This window comes from Megalobrama amblycephala, linkage group LG7, assembly GCF_018812025.1.
Source record: "Megalobrama amblycephala isolate DHTTF-2021 linkage group LG7, ASM1881202v1, whole genome shotgun sequence".
NCBI classification, from domain to species: Eukaryota; Metazoa; Chordata; class Actinopteri; order Cypriniformes; family Xenocyprididae; genus Megalobrama; species Megalobrama amblycephala.
This window is the reverse complement of record NC_063050.1, coordinates 15888448-15913344: the sequence shown is the minus strand read 5'-3', so window position 1 is coordinate 15913344 and position 24897 is coordinate 15888448. Positions and strand designations below refer to the sequence as shown.

General features: G+C 37.6%; 1 protein-coding gene across 7 annotated transcripts in view; it reads left to right on the top strand.

The window, feature by feature from the left end:
- The window catches only part of inpp4b (inositol polyphosphate-4-phosphatase type II B), a 244590-nt gene that overhangs the window by 48567 nt on the left and 171126 nt on the right, over nt 1–24897 (top strand). For 6 of the 7 annotated variants that reach the window (XM_048196107.1, XM_048196108.1, XM_048196110.1 and 3 more), the window contains one exon: nt 8569–8685. In XM_048196107.1, coding sequence (XP_048052064.1) covers nt 8569–8685 — 117 coding nt within the window. Of the gene's footprint in view, nt 1–4394; nt 4560–8568; nt 8686–24897 lie in introns of those variants that run through there. The other variant, XM_048196106.1, reaches the window with a different exon arrangement.

Below are 24897 nucleotides of genomic sequence, written 5' to 3'. Positions count from 1 at the left end.
AATGGGAGAAACTGTGACGCGAGTTTCCCAGATTTTGTTGTGCGTGGGGAGCCGTCTGTTGTGGATTCCTGTGAATGGCAGTTGTCTGAAATAGCTGCAGGTGTGGGCCGCGCGCTGTGAGGAGAGCTGGCCCACTTTTGTTGTTTAATATAGACAGGTGGTGTAGACTGAAATGAGACTACAGCTGTTCCCCAGCCTCTCGACTTAATGCGCATCTAATCTCATGTAAAGCGCGAGTGTGTGTGTGCTCGTGCATGGATGTGTGAACATGTTGGAGGCAGTTAGGCAGCCGTTTGCCCTGGCAAATTCCCGTATTTCCCAGTGGGGGTCTTGCTGGGGGACTGTGCTGCTTCCTGCTGATGCTAACGTCTGCTGTGGTACTCTTGTGGAGAAACGGCCAGTCAGTCAACGAAGCACTGAAACTATTTCATGCAGAAATTGCTAGTACATTTCACAAATAATTTCAAAGAAACTGTGAGTAACACATTGAATTAAACTGGACATTTTGAAGTAGAAAGACTGAAATAGTGTTTTCTTGTGAAAGATACTTCAATGATCTTAATTTGGTAACACTTTAGTTTACGGTCCAATTCTTACTATTAACTAGTTGCTTATTAGCATGCATATTACTATGTTTATTGGTTCTTATGAAGCTCATATTAATGTCTAATTGTGCGTTACATTCTACATCCCTTAATCCTACTCAATACCTAAACTTAACTACCTTACTAACTATAAGCAGTAATTAGGAGTTTATTGAGGGAAATGTATTAGTTAATTGTTAGTTAATAGTGAAAATTACTCCTGTAAACTGAAGTGTGACCAATCATTTTTACAGAGAGGGCAGTGAAGGATTGCATCTGACTGGTGTTTTAAAGAGCCATGGTGACTTACTGAATTCATGCAAATATTGCCATGTCATGCAATTTAATTAGTTTTTTATACTTTTTATATGAGTTACTGGATTGGTAAAATATTGTTAATCTGATAATAATCCTGTATTTTCAACAGGATTTATTGGAGAAGGGATACACAAGGGATATTTATAACAAAAAATCTAATATTTCTGTGTATTATTTATTGCATTTATTTTATCAGTAACTTTAATATATAATATTATAAAATATAATTTTTTACAATACTTATTAATGTACATTCAATAATGGAAAAAAAAAAAGTAGTAAACTAAAATTAGTGGGATTGACTGTTAGCTCTGTCTAATATTTGTGTTAATTTTGATTCTTGTTTAATCTTTTGAAAGTTTGATACTGATTTCTGTCATTTTGATGCTTATTTGTTGAGTTGTTTTTCCCACCAAATTTGATGTCACTTCCTGGAGGATGATGTCATTTAGGAACTGTGCCCGGTTGCATAAAGCACCTTAAGTTTTTCCCTTAAGTATGACACTTAAGGCGTGATTTCCCCTTAACTAAGGGAATGACTTAAGGGTGTTGCATATAATATCTTAAACTGTTCACTTAGGTAAGGGAAACCGTTAAGTGTTTCACGACAGCAACCCAGGTTTTGCCGTTATAAAATTCTACTGTTGCCATGGACACGTTATTTGTTAATACATATCGTGGTACGTTTTCACAGAAAACAACATAAGATAGATAAGGAAAACAAAAAAGAAAACCAAATATGAAAGAGAACGACCAGACGAGAAACTCAAATTGATAGTTTACTCAAAATTGAGATTTCTGCCGTCATTCACTCACCCTCATGTCGTTCCAAACCCATAAGACTTTCATTCATCTTTGGATAACAAATAAAGATATTTTTAATATTCTCTCATCATTTATGTCCATTTATTGAAAAACATCCATATGATTACAGCCATAGTTACGGCTGTGTCGAAGCTCAAACGTGCGCGCAAGAACCAATGAGGTTTGTTTTTGCGTGTGATGCACGCACGTTTGCGCTTCCGTTGTCCATATAAGATATGTGCTACATATGTGATCTCATCAATGTTTATGTGAATAAATGGCTAAAGTACAAATTGTTTATCATATAAAACGGTCGATCGTGTCTCGTTAGAAGAGTTGGATTGAACCTGCTCACTCCGTGTAACACTTAAGGTGAAGTTTTCCTAACCTTATGTTATACTTAGGGAAATGACGGTTAAGGGGCTTTATGCAACACTTACGGTTTTTTAAGGGATTACTTACGTGAAAAATACATACTTAAGGGAAATTCTTAGGGTTTATGACGTTTCACCTAAAGAAACCCTTAAGTAATACTTAACGGTTATTTTCTGCAACACCCTTAAGTTTAAGGGAAACATAAGGGCGATCTTAAGGGAAAATTACACTTAAGGTGCTTTATGCAACCGGGCACTGGCTTTTGGCAAAGACTATAGAATAACACAAGACGTGTCACTCGTATTGTTTTGAATGGGAGAAAGTGTAACGCGCAATATGGCGGAATAAGTCCCGCCTTCTAAATAAGAGCCAATCGCCGACTGGTAAAGTCATCGCGTCACTGAAGCAGCCGTTAGAAGCACCGGTTTCTATAGAAACAGTCAGACGCGCGCCTCTGAAACATGGCAGAAGAGACGCGCATTTAGGTCTGCGCATGCGCATTAGCTTGATCCAGCCTAAAAAATACAGTTTTTTGTCATGATTCGAGCGTTTGGATAAAACATTTATAAGACAGCTGTTGTCAGATTTCACTGGTGATTTCAAATATGAAATGTAATCGTAAGGTTGGCGAACAGTTTTGGAGAATTTGATGTTTCCCCATTCAAAGAGATAGGGCATGATGCCCAGGATGCCCGAGTGGCGTTTCAAAGATGGCCGCCGAGTGAAATGACTTGTCTTAAAGGGACTTTGCTTTTGGCAGGTGTAAAAGACTATCAGGATGGAAAGTGGTACTGAGGAGATAAACTATTAGAATTATATTTAGAAGAAAGTATGTTTTGTTTGAAACCTTTTTATTTAGAGAAAGAAAAAAAATACTTTTTTATATATATATTATTGTATTAAGTTCAACACATCAAATTTGTGGGGGAAAAAGGATGATTTTAATCTTTAAGTTTTATAAAATAACAAAATAGAACAAATACACTAGCATTCAAAATGTGGGGTCAGTAAGATTTTTTATGTTTTGGAAAAGTTTCTTCACCAAAGCTGCATTTATTTGATCAAAAATACAGTAAAAAACAGTAAACTAAAAATATTGTGAAATATTATCACAATTTAAAATAACTGATTTCCATGCAAATATATTATAAATTATATTTTATTCCTGTGATCAAAGCACCATTACTCCAGTCTTCAGTGTCACATGATCCTTCAGAAATCATTCTAATATGATGATTTGATGCTCAAGAAACATTTATGATTATTATCATAATTGAAAACAAAATAGAAAGTTCAAAAGAACATCATTTGTTTGAAATAGAAATCTTGTAACATTATAAATGTCTTTACTTTTATTTTTGATAAATTTAATTAATTGAACATTATTTGATCATCTTTATTATGCATCCTTGCAGAATAAAAGTAATTTCTTAAAAAAAAAATTGTACTGATTGCAAACTTTGGAATGGTTAGCATATGGAATGTAGAATTTTACTGCATACTAAGAATACCAAACAATTTAATAATCAGAATATTCAATTCCATCCCTGAATATATTTTGAAAGATGCTGCCTGTGTGTGTGTGTGTGTGTGTGTGTGTGTATGTTTGCACTTTTTTGTGACATATCAGGACACAAATTTGTATAATGGCATGGGTATGACATTACAAGGAGAGGGTGACATTACTCCATGTCCCCACTTTTCAAAAGGCTTATAAATCATACAGAATGAGTTTTTTTGAGAAAGTAAAAATGTGATGATTAGGTTTGGGATGGGTAGAGGTAGTGTAGGTAGATAGAAAATACAGATTGTACAGTATAAAAACCATTACGCCTATGGAATGTCCCCACAATTCACAAAAACAAACGTGTGTGTGTGTGTGTGTGTGTGTACACAGGAGAAGAATTCAGACAAATTCAACCTCTTAATCTCCTGGAAAATCCCATTCTATAAATGTCCATCTGTGCTCAAGAAGAGGTCAGTAAGTGAGTTTTGACGTCACTCCCCTGCCTCTTTATAAAACGTTTTTGTCGGTTATGTGTTATTGAAGTTTGTGCATGTGTGTGCACATTGATTTCTTGCCAAAATCGTAGCAACCATCTATTTATCCTGTCCGTTTTTGCATCGCATTCCTATCAAACATTTGGTTAGTGTAAAAATATGAGTGTGTCTGAGTCTGCCCAGCATGACGGCGCATTACGGAACAAATTGGCCACTTTGGGACACGTCTAAATGACTCCCTCCGCCCCGCATTCACCACACACACACTAAATAAGCTCTGCTTTTTGAAACGGGGCCATTAGTCCTGAGGACTGACCATTACCCACGCTGCAGCAGTGAGTTTTCAGTGCTCCCCCGCGTCGCTCCACTGATTTATTACCACCAGAGATATTGACCTTGTGGTTGTATGGGTTTAGATTTGTGCTGGTTACTTGCTTTATCTCAACTCTATCTGAACTATAAGGCATGGAAGGTGAGGTAAGTGTGATATTGCAGTACTTTTTAATGAGTTACATGACTTGGTAACTGTAGCCATATTCATAGATGGTCCTCTTGCTGCTGTTTAGGGACCAGGAGTCGTCTACAGGACAAAATGCAAAAACCTTTTAGCCTTTAGATCCTGCTGATTCTTTTAATTAAGCACCTTATGAAATCAATCACCCTGTTGAACTGATGAATGATGCAAACTTGTAATAGACTCTAAGATCCCTTAAGGTGGTGTGTGTGTGTGTGAGAGAGAGAGAGAGAGAGAGAGAGAGAGAGAACACTTGGTTAATGTCTCTATGTGTCGTCTTGTGTAGCTTGCTTTAGTTTAAAGCAATAGTTCATCCAAAACAAACAAACAAACAAAAAAACTAAAACGAATTCCAAACCCGTATGACTAACTTTCTTCATTCCTTCCACCTTTACAAACTTAAAAAATGACACCGTAAAAAAGATTAAAAATAGACTTTTTATCTTATAATTTCAATTTATGACATAATTATGATAGTCAAAATTGCGATAGTCATAATTATGACAAAAAACTAATGACACAATTCGAAATTGGGTTGATTTTAATTATGAGATAAAAAGGCATTACATAAGTCAAAATTATGAAGTCATAATTATTTTATCACATAATTATAACTTTTAATGCCTGTAACTGAGATAAAGGTAATTATGAGAAGTCTGAATTAACACATAAATTGAAATTAGGAGATAAAAAGTCATGATTATGACATAATTATCACTTTTTATTTAAGATAAAAACAATTATGAAAAGCCAAAATGGTATTGAAAAGTCATAATTATCACAAAAAGCTAATGACACAAGTAAAAATTGGTTTAATTTGAATTATGAGATAAAAGGACATTACATAAGTCAAAATGGTGATGTCATATTTATTTTATGGCATAATTAATACTTTTTATGCCTGTAATTGAGATAAAGGCAATTATGAGGCACGTCTAAATTAAGACATGTTGAAATTATGAGATAAAAAGTCATGATTATGACATAATTATGACTTTTTTTTATCATAATTTCAACTTAAGATAATTATGACATATCTTACGATCAAAACAAACATGACAAGCCAAAACTGTATTGAAAAGTCATAATTATGACAAAACTAATGACACAAATCGAAATTGGTTTAAATTGAATTATGAGATAAAAAGACATTAAACAATTTAAAATTGTTATGACAGTCTAAATGTTTATCACAATTATGCATTTTTTTTGTCATAATTATGACAAAATTAGTTATTATATACTTTTATCTCATAATTATGACCTAGTATCTTTAGATTTAGTATCTTTAGACTTAAAATTTTTCACTTTTTATGTCAGAAGTGCCCATTTTTTTAATGTGGCATAAACAGATTTCCATTATATTACGTGTCTTCTGAAGCTGAGGTAGCTTTTCTGAGAAATACATCTTTAAAATGAACCCATTATTTTCATCCCCTACACTGAAGATTTGAAATATGTTTCATGTTTGTGTTTAAAAAGTGTTGCACCATGTTTGATGTCATTGACTCACCATTTTAGACAGGCAGAATTGGAAAATACATATTAAAAGCTCAGCGGAGGAGAAGATTTTCAATGAATTACCTTAAATGTGGGTTGTGGCTTCAGATCAATGGCCTTTTTGGTGCTTTTTGGAGCTTCAAAACTAATCACTACCGATTTTTCCAAAAAAAAAAAAAAAAAAAAATTCTCCTTTGGTTTTTCTCAGTGGACAGTTTTGGAACGACATAAGTTTGAGTCAATGATGACAGAATATACGTTCATAGGTGAATTATCCCTTTAACTGGATACATTTCTTCAGTTCATTTGCAGAACCGGAGGCACTTAGACTCAATGTGATCTTGGGCTCAGATAGCGGCGTCTGCTCAGCCAATAAACAGATGTGAAACAGATAGACTGTGGCCGCATCGATCCAGCACTGACATGAATGATAGCCGGGCTGCTTTTTACCCCTTAAGAAGGAGCTCGAGATTCTGGTTTTCTGGGTGTGTGATTGAGTTTACAATCGCCACTTGCTATCGGTCCCACCCACCGTCTCAGGGGGCCAGGGTCCAGAGACGCCCCAGAACGACATGTTTAAACTGGGAGTTTTCCACTCTGAGATCAGTGAACTATGATAAGTGCATGAGGGATCGGCCGTGGGAAGATGACTGGCTTCGTACACGTCACATAAACAGATGTTTTTTGATGTGGTGCGGGTACATCTCAACATGAGGTCTGAAGTGCGGGGCACTAAATAAACTCTCGCTCTACACTATTAACAGAAAAGCTTCTGAATAGAATCTTTAAGTGTTCTGTCAGGCACTTCATACTCTAGAGCAGTGGTTCCCAACCACATTCCTGGACGCCCACCAACACTGCACATTTTGCATGTCTCCTCAATCAAACACACCTGATTAAGGTTATTAATCATTAGTAGTGACTCAGAGATCTAAAATGGGTGTGTCAGACAAAGGAGACATGCAAAATGTGCAGTGTTGGTGGGCCTCCAGGAATGTGGTTGGGAACCCCTGCTCTAGAGCCTTTTTAGTGTTTCCATCATGGGATCATTTTATGGATTTAGTTTCACTTGATTTATTTCGTTTTAATTCATTTTTGATTTTATGAATGAAGCGCCTCGTAAACATGCATCATTAGAAAAACTGAAATAGCCCTTTTAAACATAGAAGCATTATGCCTTCATTTAATATATTTCTCTTTATATAGAACCTTTTTGGCATAAAGGGTTCTATAGATCACCATTGAACCATTTTTCTAAGAGTGTACTGCTGTGGTTGTGCTTTTAGATGTAGGAATGGGTCAGGATGGCTGATTAATCATCCAAAAAATGAATAATCAGTTAGTAAGATCGGCTAGTTCTGATATTTGTAGTGTTGATGCTTTAAGCCGGTGGAGGCAGTGTGATGCTTTGGCAAAGCAAAGCAAAAATGGTTCAGGAATGGTTTGAGGAGCACAACAACGAGTTTGAGGTGTTGACTTGGCCTCCAAATTCACCAGATCTCAATCCAATCGAGCATCTGTGGGATGTGCTGAACAAACAAGTCCGATCCATGGAGGCTCCACCTCGCAACTTACAGGACTTAAAGGATCTGCTGCTAACATCTTGGTGTCAGATACCACAGCACACCTTCAGGGGTCTAGAGGAGTCCATGCCTCGACGGGTCAGGGCTGTTTTGGCAGCAAAAGGGGGATCAACACAATATTAGGAACGTGGTCATAATGTTATGCCTGATCAGTGTGTATATATATATATATATATATATATATATATATATATATATATATATGGAATATTTTATAGAGATGCACCGATTGCAATTTTCTTGGCCGATTCCTATTTCCTATTTTTTGTTAGTGAGATCGGCCGATACCGATTTTTGCTGATTCCGATTTTCTTTCTAAGAACTATAATTGACACCATATACAAACAAAAATCTACTTTTCTTCAATGCAAAGTTTTATTTTCATTAAAAAAAAAAACAAGTAAAAGTCAGTAATAAAATATAAACAGCTCAAATAAATGCAATAGAATAAAGAGAGCTATGAAGTTTTTTGGGATAACTGGGTTTCTATTCAGGTAAGAAATACTACAGAAATTAAAGTAATCAAATGTAAAATGTAACAAAAAAGATCGGCTCGGAATCGGTAAGAAGTGAGACTGATCATGAGGAAAATCGGCCGATTCCGATCCCTGGCCGATCAATCGGTGCATCTCTAATATTTTATGTTTTATTCTTTATTTTGTTTTGTTTTTCTTTTACAAGGCCATATTTTTGAAACCGCTGGTTCATCACATCACTGATCTGATTGGACTCCTTCTCCTTTGTACTCTTGCCTTTAACATGAAGCGTCTCATTTTTATTCCCATCTGCCACTGAATAAGTGAATGAGTGACCATGCGTGCGGCAGGTTCGCTGTTAGTTCATTTATCATCTTCATCCATTCACCTCCTGGTCTTTTTCCTCTTTGCAGGGAACAAGAGATCCCGTGTTTCTCACTGGAGGGAGTTTCCCACCTGACTGGCCCGTCTACAGTGAGACTCTCATCAAACTCAGCGTCTATGGTGTGAATGATGGCCACCAGCAGATGGTGAGTGAAGAGGCTGCTCTCAACATCAATCTGAGCTAGAGACTCGTGTTACGGCTCTTCTCGTCTCGGGTCCTTTCAGCTGTTGTTTTGCAGATCTCAGTTTCTGGTCCGTGTGTATTTGTTGTGGCCCTGTCATTGCTGATTTGGTTCATGGGCGGCACTGATGGTGGCTTCTGGGAGCCGAATGTTGTTTACTAAACCCTGAATGTTTTTTTTTTCTTTTTTTCTTCGTTTGATTACCTGCATGATAATTTCTGTCACAAAATCATTCAGAGCTGCAGCTTTAGTCTATAAATCAGACACCGTCTTGCAAGTCACGTTTGATTATTTTGCATAAAATCTGGCACATTGATGTTTTATTCTACCACAAATTGACAGCTCATTTAATTTCTGTCACAGTGGTCCATTCTGCAGACAACTCCGAAGAAATTAGATATTATTTCACAGACAAAATCTGAAAACAAAGCAGGACACGCAGAGAAATTTTCCAACTTTAAGACACGAGTCTGGACACAAACTTGTTTTATCCCTCATTAATGCTCATTTTAACAACTTACTAACTTAAAAATTGGTGTAGGCTGTAGGGTGTACATTGCCCAGCAACATTGCTCAAAAAGTTGCCCCGTGTATCATCACCTTTACTGTGTTCTAAACCATTCCTGGCCAGTGCAATGTGTGTGTACAGTATGTCTTGTTTATTTGCCCCCCTGAGAGAGCCAGGACCCTCATTATATTTACAAGGCTGTTAACTGAAAGGTTGTGGGTTTAAATCCTGAAGAGGAATGTTGAGCTGTCATCATTGTGCCCTTGAGCAAGACTGTTTGAATCATTTCCATGAATCAGTTCGAAACTGTTCGTTTCAGTGCATCAGTTCCAGTCCACTTCATACTGCCAAGCTTCAGGAAGCAGGACATTAGCAGAAGATGCTTAATAAGAGCGAGAGTTTTTGACATTCTGAGCAGATCCTTCAGGCTTCATTTGAGCATCAATTCCTCGCCCGCCTGTAGCTTCACACTTTAGTATTCCTGTACGAGTCCTGCTTCTCCTCCATGAATAAGAGAGCAGGAAGAGCGATGGGCAGACGGAAACACTTCCTGATTGCTCTCACTGGATTTGATCTTGCCGGAGGGCATGAAGTCAGAACGGACAGGTGGACTGCATGGCATCATATAAAGATAAAAATAATACCAATGTTATTTCTGTTATGCTCTACCTTACGGATATGATTCGCAAGCTCAGGCACTTCAACTTTAATTACTGTATACTGGGCCGCATTAATGCACGGGCTTACCTGGGCTTAAGCCCAGGGCCCCGGGCTGAGGGAGGGCCCCGGTGATGCCGGAAAAAATATAACCGCATTTTATAATGTGATGACTGTCCCTTTAACATCGCTTTGATTTGAATACATGTGCGGTCCTGCGCGTTAAGTTCATTACGACTCGCTGCGTCTAGCAGCAAGCAACTAAGTACACAACGCGTTTTTGCTTTGAAAAACGCGAGACGCGGGCAGTGGAATGGGGGAAACCGCAAGGTCTCGAGACGCTTTTTAAAACTTTTTTTTAACTTAGCTGAACTGATTCATGGCTTTAGAACGCCATGTCATGCATCGAGACGCGAGCGCAACGGTTCTGCACGTCCTTTTAGCGCATGTTTACATAGAAAAACAAAGAAAAAGTAACGCAGAAAAGCGCGTTCTGTGTTAACAGCCCCAAAGAAGACAATGTGTTCGAATTTTAAAGACGTGGTGAGGCGCTGCGCTTCTCGGCCGATGTGCGACCCTTCACTCACTGAACCCTACAGTCGTCAGTAGTCCAATAAAAATACAATTCATACAAAAATACAGTTTCTGAAAACGTTCAATGAGGAACTGCACTTAAAATGTTGAAATGTTGAAATTGCCAATGAACAATACTTTCATTAACCTTACAGATGGAATCTTATTATAAAGTGTTACCATTTCATATAAATCCAAACACTCATGCTAAATGCATAAATCCAAACAGTCATTTAAAGATGACCATCTTTAAATATCTACACAAAGGCCATAGCGTTGACATTACACATATTGTATATATGTATACATTATTTGCTTCCATTTTAGAACACTGATTATTATTTAAATAAGATTTGTATTGTATTACAGTGATGTTAAAAGAGAACTGAAATCAAATGCATTTCTGATTTGTTTATATATGTCTGCTGCATGACGATACAGTTTGCTTTCTCATGACACTAGTTTTAACTATGCAACTTTGCTGCATAACGAATAGATAAAAGCGACCAGCTGGATATAAACTAATGCAAATAGATGGTAACAATCATGACATTAAACATTTGGGTTGAACTTGCGTGTGTTTTTGTCACATTGTTTTAAAGATCAAAGTGAAGGATAAAAAAGTAATTTTTGCCTTAAAGAATGAATTGATTCTGAACTGCCGAAATGATTCTTCAGCAATTCCAGTCTCACTTCCTGTTACAAACCTACATAACAATGTAAAAATGTGTGTAATGGCAGCCGGTTGCTCATGAACAACATCTATTTTGACCCGCCTTCAAACACTGAGACTGAAAGACTGAGACTTCAAAAAGCTGAGACTGGAAGAGTTTGGTTTGTGTTGTTGACATGTTGACATGACATCTTTACGGTGTAAAAGCAAATCCACTTTGCATGCACTTCCAAAAGACAAGGACTCATGCTGGAATTGAAATGGTAAAACTGGCGCCTTTGTTACTGTTCGAATCTGCATCTCATTTCAGAGGCTGCGTCCTCCGGAGCTCGCATTTGAAGGCTGCATACATCATTAAAGATGTCTTATTTAAGAAAAGTAACCATAAGAAAATTGATGGTTATTCCTCATGAGGTGCAAAATGCTGTATTTTCTTTCTTACTTTGCAATCCAACGGTTGTTTTTCTTAAATGACAGATAACAGACCAATAGATTTGGATGTTTTGGTAATGGCATTTATTCATGCAAAATAAAAGGCTGATAACTTTCACTTTGTGATTAAGAAGATTGAGTGAATGTAGGCAGGGGTTAAATTGGGATTTGTTATGTGGGGGGGCTCTGTGGTTTCAGGCTTTCAAGGGTTGCATGTGTATGCAAAGACTACAAAATCGTATCATTTGACAAACTGTAAAATATAACAAGTTGAGAGAGCCCTCTGCTATGAACAATAAAATGCGGATCAAAATCATTCTATAGATGCTGGTAGTGTGAAAGCTACATCTGATGACAATAAAATATTTCTGTAGGCCTGTACCTTCTCCTTTGTGTCAGTATCAAATATAAGAGTGATGCTACCATTAAAGGACAGAATATAAATACAAAATACAGTGCTGGACATTAAGCCTGGTTTTGTGCTTGTCCTTTGGACAACTAAACTGGTCATTTACTTGTCAGAGAAAAAGGTAGCTTGTCTGGAAAAAAAAATATTTATTACTATGCAAATCTTTTATCTGTTATTTCATATTCTTACATTTGATAAATTAAAATAGTAAGGCACTATAGGGCTGTGACCAAATTAAATAATTTACACTGAAAAAGTACAACTGCGTTCAGTAATGTTATGAGATTCTTTAAATATTTTTGAATAAACAAATAAGAAATGCTGGTGGGAAATTTCTACTTTTAAACATGAAATTAAACCGCCAGTAGATGGCGGCAAGTCACCGTCTTAATGAGTGAGCCACTGAGTCATTTATTCAAACGATTCACTCTGAATCAAGAATGAAGCAGTTGTTTATGAATGGGCCATTGAATCTTCACTCAACCGATTCATTCAAAACGCTGAATCATTCAAAACGGCTGAGCGCAGCTGTGAGATGCTGCTTCTGCTTTGTTTGGAACTATTTTCGCTGCTACAATAGAACAAAAACAGGCATATTGCATCTAAAACGTAAGTGATTGATATTAACTACTTGTTTATTGAACTGTTGTATGAAATTAGTGTCAATTTCAATCGAGGTGATATATAGGAATTAAGCACTTTCGGTCGTGTGATGCTTAACTTTATCATATGTCGTAAATAGCAAGCTAAACCCCATTGAATTTTTATTGCAACATGATAACTGAGTTTCTTTGTGTGAGCAGAGCTCATTTGTTTTGAATTCTCCTCAAGAGGTTATGTGATCCTCAACAGCGCAATATCACCGCCAGTACATCCACTATCAATCGCCACTTAAGCTAGATTAATCATTCTCGCATTTTGGTTGTTATTGACATTTTAATCAAGCTACTTATCTGGTCAGGCAAGTAAAATTCTCTTTCACTTCAAAAAATCCACTTGTCCCGCAGTCCCGGACAAGCGTATGTCGAGCCCTCGTAAGCCTATGTGCCGGGGCACAGCCCCGGACGGCCCCGGCCCAATTTAACCCCCGAATGTAGGTAATAGTGCTGGTGGATGAAGGGCCCCCTCAAGAGTTAAAGCCCAGGGGCCCCTTGTAGTCTTAATGCGGCCCTGACTGTATAACTTGATTATTTACATAATGGCAAGAAAATTAACATGATTTTTCATGGCTGATTCCGATTGCCGATTTATTTTTATTTATTTATTTATTTATTTTTTACAAATAAACGGGCCGATTCCAATATCTTTGCCATTTTTTCTTATTTCTTAAAATTATTTATTTGCTCTACTACCTATGAAAGCTTGTTTCTGCCACTAAAAAAATAAAAAAGGTAATTGCAGCTTTTTATCTCACAATTCTGACTTTTTTCTTGCAATTGTGAGTATGCATCTCACAATTCAGACTTTTTTCTCGGAATTTCCATTTTATATCTCGCAATTCTGACTTATATATAACATGCAGTTGCGAGTTATAAAGTCAGAATTGCAAGATATAGTCGCAATTCTGAGAAAAAACGTCAGTCTTTTTTCCCTTACAATTGCACATTATAACATGCAATTGCGAGTTTATATCTCACAATTCTGACTTGATAACTCGCAACTGTGAGTTTATATCTTGTAATTCTGAGAAAAAAAGTCAGAATTGTGAGATATAAACTCGCAACTGAGAGAACAAATGTCAGAATTGTATGATAATATGTCGCAATTACCTTTTTTTATTTTTTATTTTAGGGTGGAAACAAGCTTCCATAATTACATGCCAAACTGGCCTTAACAAAAAATATCTGTAGCCATTTGAAATTAGAGGCAACCACTGCATTTTAATTACGATCCAAATAAAAATGCTACACACATGTAACATTAATAGTTGTGTTTTATTTAAATGATAATTTCAAGATTTAAAGCAAAAGCAGACTTTTTTGGTCTGACTTTAGCTTTGTGAAATTATGCTACATAAAACACACCTGCACGTAACAAAAACTGCAGACGCACTAAATGAAAATGCAGATTCACTCTTTGTCAGTACATGGCGCTTATTATGTAGCGTTGGTTATCGCTGTACATAAAGCAGCGCTGCGCTTTTAAATACTACTTAAATAGGCATTATATGGAGGTAAGAGGGAAAAAAAATGCCATCGAAACATTTCTGAAGACAGTCAGTTCCCCTCAGAGAAACATGTAACCCCTATGTATAAATCCCTAACTCCCAGAACATCAGTATATACTAAACTCATGCATCTTTCATGTTTTGCATCTTTAAAAATGAAGCTCAATGTTTTGTTTAGTACATTTACACATGTAAGTACACAACGTAAAATGAATGACCCACAGAACTACAAGAACACAATATTCTCAAGGGGTTGAAATTCCAGAAATAGGCTTTGTTTATGCACTATATAAAACTGCAAACTTCTGAACCCACAGCGGGAGGTTTTGGATTCATATGGGCTCTGTTACTGTCAGGTCCAGCTCTGCGGTCTGAGTTTACTTAAGAGATTAATGTCTATATATAGTGGCTTATCTGAAGATCAAAAGATTCCAGTCGGACATTTTTGCTGTTGCTTCATAACTGAGATGGATCACATGGATAGATCTCTATGTTTTTAAATGCACAGCTTTCGTTTACAAATGCAGAACATGCCTCCTTATCACTCTGCATAAAGAAACTTGGAAAATTATGGAATTTTATTATTATTATTTTAATATTCTAGTAGCTTGTTTGTTTTAATAATGCATCTTGTTGATCTCTGTGCTCGCTGGATTTTAGTTTGAGTAATTTTTCGTCTTTAAATGTCCGTTTAGATTTGATGGTTTGTCTTCTTTGGTAACCAGTAATTTTTGTAGTTTGGCTTGTAAATTTTCTTTTACTTTGCTGTAGCCTATTGATTTTGCTAACATAACATGGTGTCATGATAGTTATGCACAATTATATGTTCATTTGTACATTATTATTTGCATTTAGCATTATTTTTTCCCCTTTTGTCCATGACCCTGTCAGAACTGACCTGCGATCCACTAGTTTAGTGTATTGACTTAAATTTTTGAACTCGCTAAATGATTGGAGGTCACCTTGTGGACAAACACAATTCAGTCTGAGACATTGTGAAAAACACAATGAGGCAAATAAAATGAACTTGATGTAACTGCATATTGCACATTGTGTGGGAGAAAGAGAGAGAGAGAGAGAAATAAGTGTAAGAAATGAGCAGAAGCATTCGGCCAATGCGGATAAGACTTCTCATAACTTACAGCACTTATGTACCTGATTTAAGAAGCACTTTGAGAGGCAAACTAATAGCTGAGCTACAAGTTGCCTGTCAGGGGAAAGTAATTATCTACTGTCCGCTGGACTACTGAACATGTCATAGCTGTCGCAGCAACGCCACACTAGCTAATCAAGCGCTCCTTTATTTCCATTCACACTCAGAAGGAACGCGCCACCAGATAATGAAAGAATATTTTTATCACTTAGTCTTCATAAACCCGCTCCTTAATTTGATTGTCTTGATGCATGGAGGCGCTCATGGAAGCGAAGAAGCGTTCGCATAGTCAATGATTTTCCTAAACATGTTGAAAAATATAAAAACTAGTTATTAAAGTTATTAAATGTCCATACAACAATTTATCCAGAGAGAGAAAATGGTTAGGGATGGAGTCCAAAAGTAAATTTTTGCTATGTGCAAATAGTGAGTACACTGACCAACCATAAAACTGGTATTTTGCAGTATGTATGTATTCATTTATTTATGCATTTATATACACATTTATGCATTTATTTATATTAAAGTCCCCTAATTTTGTTTTGTAGTCTCCTACAATATAATTACATCCATCCAAGGTTTAAAAAACACTTTAATTTTCTCATCGTATACATGGCAGCATCAGCTCTTTTCTCACAGTGTTTGAAAAAGTTCGATAAAGGATTCGGTCTCTCTAAACAAGGTGTGTCCAGTCCTGCTCCTTGAGGCCACTGTCCTGCAGAGTTTAGCTCCAACCCCAATTAAACACACCTGAATCAGCTAATCAAGCGCTTACTAGAAACTTCCAGACAGGTGTGTTGAGGCAAGTTGAAGCTAAGCTCTTCAGGACAGTGGCCCTCCAGAAGCAGGATTGGACACCCCTGCTCTAAACCCTTCCTTTTCCGAGAGCCTACTCTGCTCTGATTGGTCAGATGACCCAGTCTGTTGTGATTGGTCTGCTCTGCTCTGATTGGTCAGATGACCCAGTCTGTTGTGATTGGTCTGGGGCACGTTCAAGCTCAAACCGGTGCGCAACGTTTTGCTACGTTTTCCGGGTTGAACGACATGTTTCCTGGAAATGGTGTGCAGTGGGTTTGAGATTCGTTTTCTCTTGTTTGGTGGGTGTGTCAGAAATGTCAGCCCAATCAGCGGCAAGATGTATATAAACCACGCGGTATTAAAGAGACAGCTCGCACAATGAGTATTAATGTAATATAAAAATACTATACTTATATATTTTGCTGTTGTATTGTGAAGTGACACTTTAATAAGCTTTTCTATACTCCTCTGGTTATATAATGGTAAATATTACAATATCAAAGCACAACAACAGTGATCAGCAATAATGATAAGCCTAATTAATACAAACAATAAAAATAATATAGATCATAACACAGTCTTGGAGGTAAGAAGTGGATTATCCTTCACCTGAAATGTTTGTCTTTTCATCCTGAAATGCAAGGCAAGTGTTGTATCACAATAATTAGAAGTTTCCACAAATCCTTTCACTGGATTGGGATGTTCTCTTTTATTCTGGACGGCAAGGGCAGTGACTGTAACATCGAGCGTATGTTGCAGTATTAAACACCTATTTATACCAACTTCATCAGGCTCCGAAAATTCTTCAAAAATAACACAAAGAATGTCCTTCTCAGCTGCCATAGTTGCAACTCTTGCGTCATCAGAACGGGGTGTTCAACGCACCACCGTTTCCGTTTAAAAAACGTTTTGCAACGTTTTGTCAGGGCTGAACGCAGCCCTGCTCTGGTCTGATTGATCAGATTGTTGTGATTGGTCTACTGCTTACAGTATGTGTTGTAAACCAAACACCCATTACTATATCTGAATTTCAGCTCTGGATCTTCCTCAGCACTTGATACACAGTGATATGAACAGTAACAATGGCATTGGTTTTTCCATATCAATTTATATGCATATACATTTTTTATGCAAGTGACATATCAGTAGGGTTTCAGTACAACTAACATTCTGATTTTAGTTTTTCAAAGAACACTTTTTTGTTTTGTTTTATTCCTCATTTCTTTTTAGATAACTGGTATCAATCTCAGACAGGTTTGTTAAATAAATTGCCAGGTCTACTTAGGTAAACATAAACCCTACTTAAAAAGGTTATTTTACATTATTAAGCAAGTCATAGTTCTCATGCAATATGGGGAGGAAGAAAGATCTTTCTGAAGATGAAAAGCATGAAATGGTGCAATGTCTTGCAAAATACATAAAAACAACTAATATTTTGCAAAAACTGAACAGAGACTGTCAAACTGTCTAAAAGATTCGATGAATTAAAATGATTTAGAGCACAAGAGAACTCAGTCAGATAAAGGCGTATTAAGGGAAGTTTCTGTCAAACAAATTAATTAAATTAAAAGGGCAACAATAAAAAAGGCACTGTTGGGCAGCAAAGGGGTATTTGAAGCTGCTGGTGTCTCAAGAACTTCAGTTGTGCATAATATTGCAATTCTGCCACCTCTAACCAAAGCTCACAAAGAGAAACATTTACAGTGGTTTTAAAAATACATTTTCAAACAGTTTTAGTGTTTTTAGAGGTATTTTTTTGCAGCATGAGATCGCATTCAGGACAACGAACAAGCAGTGCGTTGTCCTGAATGAAAATCCTTTTATTTCAGAAGGCCCTATCCTTCTTTTTATACCATAGCAGAAAATTGCCAGTTATAAACTCCACATATCTTGCAGAAGTCATTTTGACACCCTCAGAAACCCTAAAGGGTTTCACTCGCTAGCAGTCTTGTTGTATATGGTAGCCACTCACCAACCATCCAGAAATCCATCCATCTAGACCAGGGGTGTCCAATCCTGCTCCTGAAGGCCACTGTCCAGCAGAGTTTAGCTCCAAACGCAAATAAACACACCTGAACCAGCTAATCAAGCTGTTACTTGGCATACTAGAGACTTCCAGGCAAGTGTGTTGAGGCAAGTTGGAGCTAAACTCTGCAGGACAACGGCCCTCCAGGACCGAGTTTGGACACCCCTGATCCATTTTAGTATGACATTCTTCAGTGAATAAAACTATTTAAAAATGAGTCTGCATGTATTTCTAAACCCAATGTAAATGTTTCTCTTTGTGACCTTTGGTTTGGAGTGGCTGAAATGCATCTTTACTCACAACTGCCAGCCTGCATGGAGAGCTTCTTGAGACTCCAGAGACACCAGCAGCTTCAAATACCTGTTTGCTGTTCAACACTGGCTTTTTTTATAGCTGCTCTTTTAATACAAATAATTTGTTTGACACTAACTTTATCTGACCGAGTTCTTCTGTGCTCTAAATCACTCACAAATCTTTTGAAAGTTTGACAATCTCTATTCAGTTTTCAGAAAACATTAGTTGTTTTCATGCATTTTGCAAGACATTGCACCATTTCATGCTTTTCATCTTCAGAAAGATCTTTCTTCCTCCCCATATTGCATGAGAACTATGACTTGCTTAATAATATGAAACAAGCTCTTTAAGTATAGGGTTTCCATTTACCAAAGAAGATCTGAAGAAATAAAACAAACACTTTCTTTGAAAAACTAAAATCTGAATGTTTTTTGTACTGAAATCCTACTGATATGTCACTTGAATAATAATTTGGGACAGTGTAGTGTTGCAGTTTTATGTTTCTCCAACTTGTGAAACGATCGTGAAACGATTACACCTTTACATTTAGCATGATTAAATGTATGTCTTTATTAATGAAGCCCAAGTAGTATAATTTCAGATTTAGTTGTTTTGCTGTGATTCATGCTCAGTAGGTTAAGTTATCCTCTAGAGTCTTTGTAAGCCTGTAGTGTTGTTTGATGTTTCATAGTCATATCTAAAGTGTTTCGTTGTGTCTTGTTTGGAGAGATGAGTCCTAAGTGCTGTGGATGGAGACACATTTCATTCCTGTCACCCGTTCCAGGGTCAATGTGCTCCAGATGGTCCTGGATCTTCTGAGTTTGTGCCATCTCAGCTCCTCGTCTCAGCAGTTGGGTAGTTTATAGCTACTTTTAGCACCATTTTGTTGCCTCATTTAAAAAAAAACGTGCATAAATAAAAAGCAGAACTTACCGTTTAGCCGAAGCTTCTGAGTAGGAGCAGTGCTTCAAGTGTTTCTGTATCAGAGTAAGCTAATTATCTGAGTAGATATCATATACAGTATTGATATTTATTGTTTGTTATATTATATATATAATGAATTTCAATCATGACAACTCTTGGAATAGCTTTAGCATGCTATTGAATATGCAAGTGTTAATGTATTTTGTCTTGGCAGACTAGATTGCTGCTGCAGATCAAGTATGGACTTGCTACTGCTAATAGATACACAGACACGCTGCTGTGAGCATGTAAGATATGCTGCTGCTGCATAAATAGACATAAATTAATCCTGTAGCAGATCTAGGCAGGTGGAGCTGGGGAGGTGGAGGGGTTCAGAGGATCTCTGATAGCGCACTGTAGAACTAGTTTACAGCAAACACTGAACCAGACGATTTAAATGTTGAGCAAGCAATCTCATTGGCTTCAGGATCAGCAGAGGCCAATCAGCTTGTGCCATGTGTAGTGATTTTTACTTTGTCCATCCTAGGACACAAAGTAAAATAGGGATTGGTACTCACGTCACCGCTGACGTTGTGATTTTTGGACACACGTCTCTTAAGGTGTGGTTATGAGTACATCAGATGACCACTTCCCCCTTTTTCCATAGTTCAGGGCACCAGTCAAGGGCTGTTACCTTGGCAGTATGAGAACACTCCCAACAGGGGCTTTCATTCATTTAGAATTAATGTAAAGTGGTCAGCTGATTTATCTGAAAGATTGGTGATATTGCTAACTTGTAGAACCTCTTCTGTATTATCAGCACAAGGAAGACACAAGTGTAATAAAATAAATTTTATTAACAAAAAGATAAACAAGAATAACTAACACAACTACTAAATGAATACCATGAATGATAAAGGAATAAAGTGCATAAGATACATAGAATACAAGTGATTAAGTTGAGTGTGGCTATGGAAGAGTTACGTTATCTTAGGGAAAGATAAACTGTTTCTCTGAAAATAATAAGGTGGAGAACCTTATTATGCACCAAACAAATAAACGAATGATTATTTGTTATTAACTAACATCAGCTATATTACATCTAATGGAAATTAGGAAATTATATACTGATAATATACAACAATGCCAAGGTCTCTGGAAAGAGGTTTGGTTAAGTGATATTTACGTTCCACTTGGTCGAGTCCGATGACGGTGACGTCTTCCACTGGTTGTGCTGGGCGACAGTGCAGTGGGGAGAGGAGCCAGAATCTGTTTCAACAGTCTTGAACATGAAGCTCTGTGGGATGCTGATCTCCTGGAGCACCAAAGGGTCCTAAAATCTGGAACACGCAGATGAGGCCCTGGTGTAGGTGCAGAAGGTCCTTAACAATCTGGAACACGCAGACGAAGGTACCTTGGAGTGAAGGTTTGCTGTCCTGAGCTTAACTTTGTTGCAGATGTCGTTACTGTCTCGCTGGACGGAAACTCTGAACGTAGTGTTTGTTGATGTCTCTTTCCTGACAAGCTAGAGGCTCAGAACGTGGTCGTCTCTGTTGCTGCCTCACAAGCTGTAGACTCAGATCATGGGATCTGTTGTTGTCTCTCTGGATGGACCAGAGGCTCAGAACTGTGTTGTATCTGCTCTGTCTTCTCCTATGGGAGACTCAGAACAATATCTGTTAATGTTTCACTCCTTATAGAGTTGGGACCCAGAACGGTGTATCTGTTGTGTCTTTCCCCTTTGACGGGCAGACTCAGAACGATGTATCTGTAGAAAGGGTACCTTTATCCCTTTCCGATGAGGAGGAGATTGCATTTTGGCGCTTCTCCATTCGAGTGCTGTGATTGGCTGCTGGCATCAGAGGGGACACACACAGTGTGGCCCACCCTTCTCTCCCCTGTGGAACTCATTTGCATAAAGCACAAAGTTGGAAGTCTTTACAGTGTCTTTAAAGTTTAACAATGCATTTCTCACTTTCCAAACCACCACCAGAATACATTTGGCAATATTCTAAACAAATAGAGACTAAACATGATGGAAAAAGATTGAACCGTCATTCAATTCTACATTAACAGCTGAATTTGCATCAGAGGTTGCACTACAAATAGCTGTCACTGAGATTACTTATTTCTGTGAATAAGTATGAAATGGATGTGTAGTTTGCATCAGTTCTAAGGTTTTCAAACATAGTTTTGAATGGATTTGGATGGATCTTTGTGATCTCTCGTTGTTTCACCCATTTCTGCTAAGGTCCCGAGGAATTTTTATGGCAGTCTCTGGCCAACCTTAGGAAGTAGTGTCTAGATGGGTGAAGGGTAATAACTGCCTGTGGACCAATGAGAAGTCTTGTCCTTCCCAGGCTTGGTACAAGAGGTCTTCTTCTTACCCTCTAAGAGAGGTCTGGATGTTGTCCTTACATCTTTATCTGATGGTGTTGGACAGTTTGTTTGTGTTAGTCCACCAAGATCCAATCAAAATGTAGCAAACCTTTGTCCACTGTTATGGACAGAGAGGGGCCCGGCCATAAACTGGGCCCTAGAATGTGCTGTTCACTACACATGCGGTAATGATGTGATTGCTCGTAGATTGCATGTAAAGGACCTATCAGCCTGTGCCATCTAGAGTTTCATGGCTGAACTAGGTATTTATTACGTTATGTTATATCATAGGCCTACTCAAAACCCTTTATATTCAAAAAGAGCAATCTAAAGTACAAGCTAATTTTAAAGTGCATGAGTGAACAGCAAAACAGTTTCTTTTTAATGAGTTTTTAATTAGTTGTTTTTGACTTGGCCAAGATGAATTTACTTAAAGCAAAAGAGAATAAGATATTAAGATTTGTTTTCATGGATTGCATCTAGAATGTAACTGTTTTTTCACTTGTTTTAACTTGCTTATACTGGAAACAAGTCATAAAATCTGCCAGAATAAAGCAAAATACATGTGTTTTCAATATGCAGTCTAAAGAAATACATCTTTATACCTGTTCAGTCAATCTTGTTTTAAGTATTTTTAGATATTTTAATTGTAAAATAATTATTTAATTTATTTATCTATGTTTTATCTATTTTATTTATGTATTTATTTAATTGTTTTTTTTTTTTTTTATAGATTTTTTCGGAAGGCTAAATAATTTCTAGATTTTACAAGAGCAAAGAAGTGTGAAAATAAGGAGAACAAGCTGACAAAGCTTTGGATTAATTAAATGTCTAACTTTTTGTTGCCTTATTTTAACTGGAAAACACGACAGAAGTACAACAATAGGATTTATTTATTTATTCTTGCTTTTTAATAGAAGTTTTTAGAAGGCTATAAAGAATTACATCAATAGAAGTACAACAGTAGGATTTTTTTTTTCTTTTTCTTTTTTTCTTTTTGATAGACGTTTTTAGAAGTCTAAGAATTTCTAGACCTTAGAGCAAAGCCAAAATTAGCTGAACAAGCTGACAAAGCTGTGGATAAATTAAATGTCTCACTTTTTATTGCATTATTCCCAATTTCATTATCTTTCAAGTTTCAACAGATTTTCAGTGTCAGATTTGTTAATCTACTTAGATGAACTTCATGTTATTCTTCTAGTGATTGTTGTCAAGTGATGACATAAAGCTCTTTTTCAAAGCCTTCAATGGAGAAAGACGCCCACATATGGTGTGGTTGCGTCACTTTTAGTGTTAGCAAACACTAATCCCACCATAGAGCTCTCTGAAGTTCACATCACACACTCATGCTACTGTACATGTAGACCAGATCTGATCTGTTCAGAGCAGCATGAACACGAAACATCGGATCATCTCCAGAGATGTGACCTGTCAGAATCCATACATTTCTTTGACATCACATCTTATTTCATCATCCTGTTTGAAAATTATGTCGTCATGACTGCAGATGAAGAAGAACGTCAATTCTCGTCCGTGCCCTGAAGGCGAGGCATCTTTAATCCGGAGAGAAGCACAGATCAAAGCTGTACAAAGAGATAAAGATGAAACAAAGGCGGATCTGGAGCGAGACATCCGCAAGTTTACACTAGCCGCTCCTGGATCTGTTTCAAACAAGGCACAGATAGTAGCCGCAGCCAGCATGAGTGAAGACAAGCACGCTGGTCTCCCGCCGTGATATCCCAGCATCCCGTCTGCTTTTGGCCTGTAATCTAATGGTGTGCACCTGAAGACCTTCCCAGCATTCTCTGCAGGGAATCATCTATCCGTTTATGTGTGCAAGCAGCATACTGACTATCAGCACCTGCTCATCATGTGCAAGAAACAGCAAATGTGTGTTTTTCTGGCTCTGTTTCCGCCCAGTGCTACAAAAGACAGCAGGAAATCATTTATTTGCACAGCCTGTGTGTTTGGCATCCCTTTTTGCAAGTATGCGCCTGTGTTTGTGTACTTGAGTTAATGAACAGACTTGTGGGTGGTCCCAATTTGAGGAAAAAATGTATAAGCCAAAACATTATAACCAGTCACACGTGAAGCGAATATCATTTATTATCTCCTAACAAGGCCACATATTAAGGTCTGGGTAAATTAGATGAAAAGCAAACAATCAGTTCTCATAATTACCATATTGGATGCAGGAGAAATGGGCAGGAATAAAGATCTGAGTGACTTTGACAAAAGTTTGTGAGTTTCTCTCTGTCAGCAGAGGTGAGAATTTACCAGCAGTGGTCCGAGGAGGGACAAACCACAAACCGGCGACAGTGTGTTGGGTGCCTAATGGGGCGTTCACACCAGACGCGACTTGCACGAATAAATCTTGCTATTCGCGCTTTGTTGGACGCTTGAACATTTTGAGTTTACTCGCTTCATTCGCGCGTGAAATTCGCCTCATCCGTGCGTGAAATTCACTTCACAACAGACGCGAATTCGCGTCATGGGAGGGGCTCTCCTTTAAATATGTATCCCTCATACTCTTCCACTTCTTTCTGCACACTTCCTCTGAATACACACATCAACTCGTCAGCGGGAAAGTAGTTGTAAAATACGGCGAATAAGCTCAATTTGTTGGCTTTAGCTAGCTTGTAGTAATATATATAATTGAGTAAAGCGCATTTTTTACAACTTACCAGATTGTCTGACCTCCTGACTCACTTCCAAGCAAGATCCTTTTTATTCCTGTTTCTATAAAAGTACGAAGATGTATCGTACAGCTCCGGGTATCCACATACAGCAGCGATGACTTTGTCCTCTGTTGTTTCGGATTTCTGCCTCCGCTCACTACGTCGTAATCATGTCACTACTAGAGCAAGCTCCTGATTGGTTAACGCGGCGCGAATATTCGCCAAAGTTCAGATCTTTCAACTTGCGCGTTTCACGCGAATCACGCGTTACGCGCATCAAACACCCGAAACGCTCAATTCGCGTCGTGTCATTCGAGCGAATCGCGTCATTCACGCCGCAGGATGTCTATCACGTCTTTGCATTGACTTAACATGTAAATCACTCGCGCTTAACGCTTCATTTATGTCTGGTGTGAATGCACCATAAGGCTCATCGATGTACAAAGAAGTCTATCCTGTCTGGTCTGATCCAACAGAAGGTCTACTCTGGCACGAATCACACAAAGTTTTAATGATGGTATGGCAA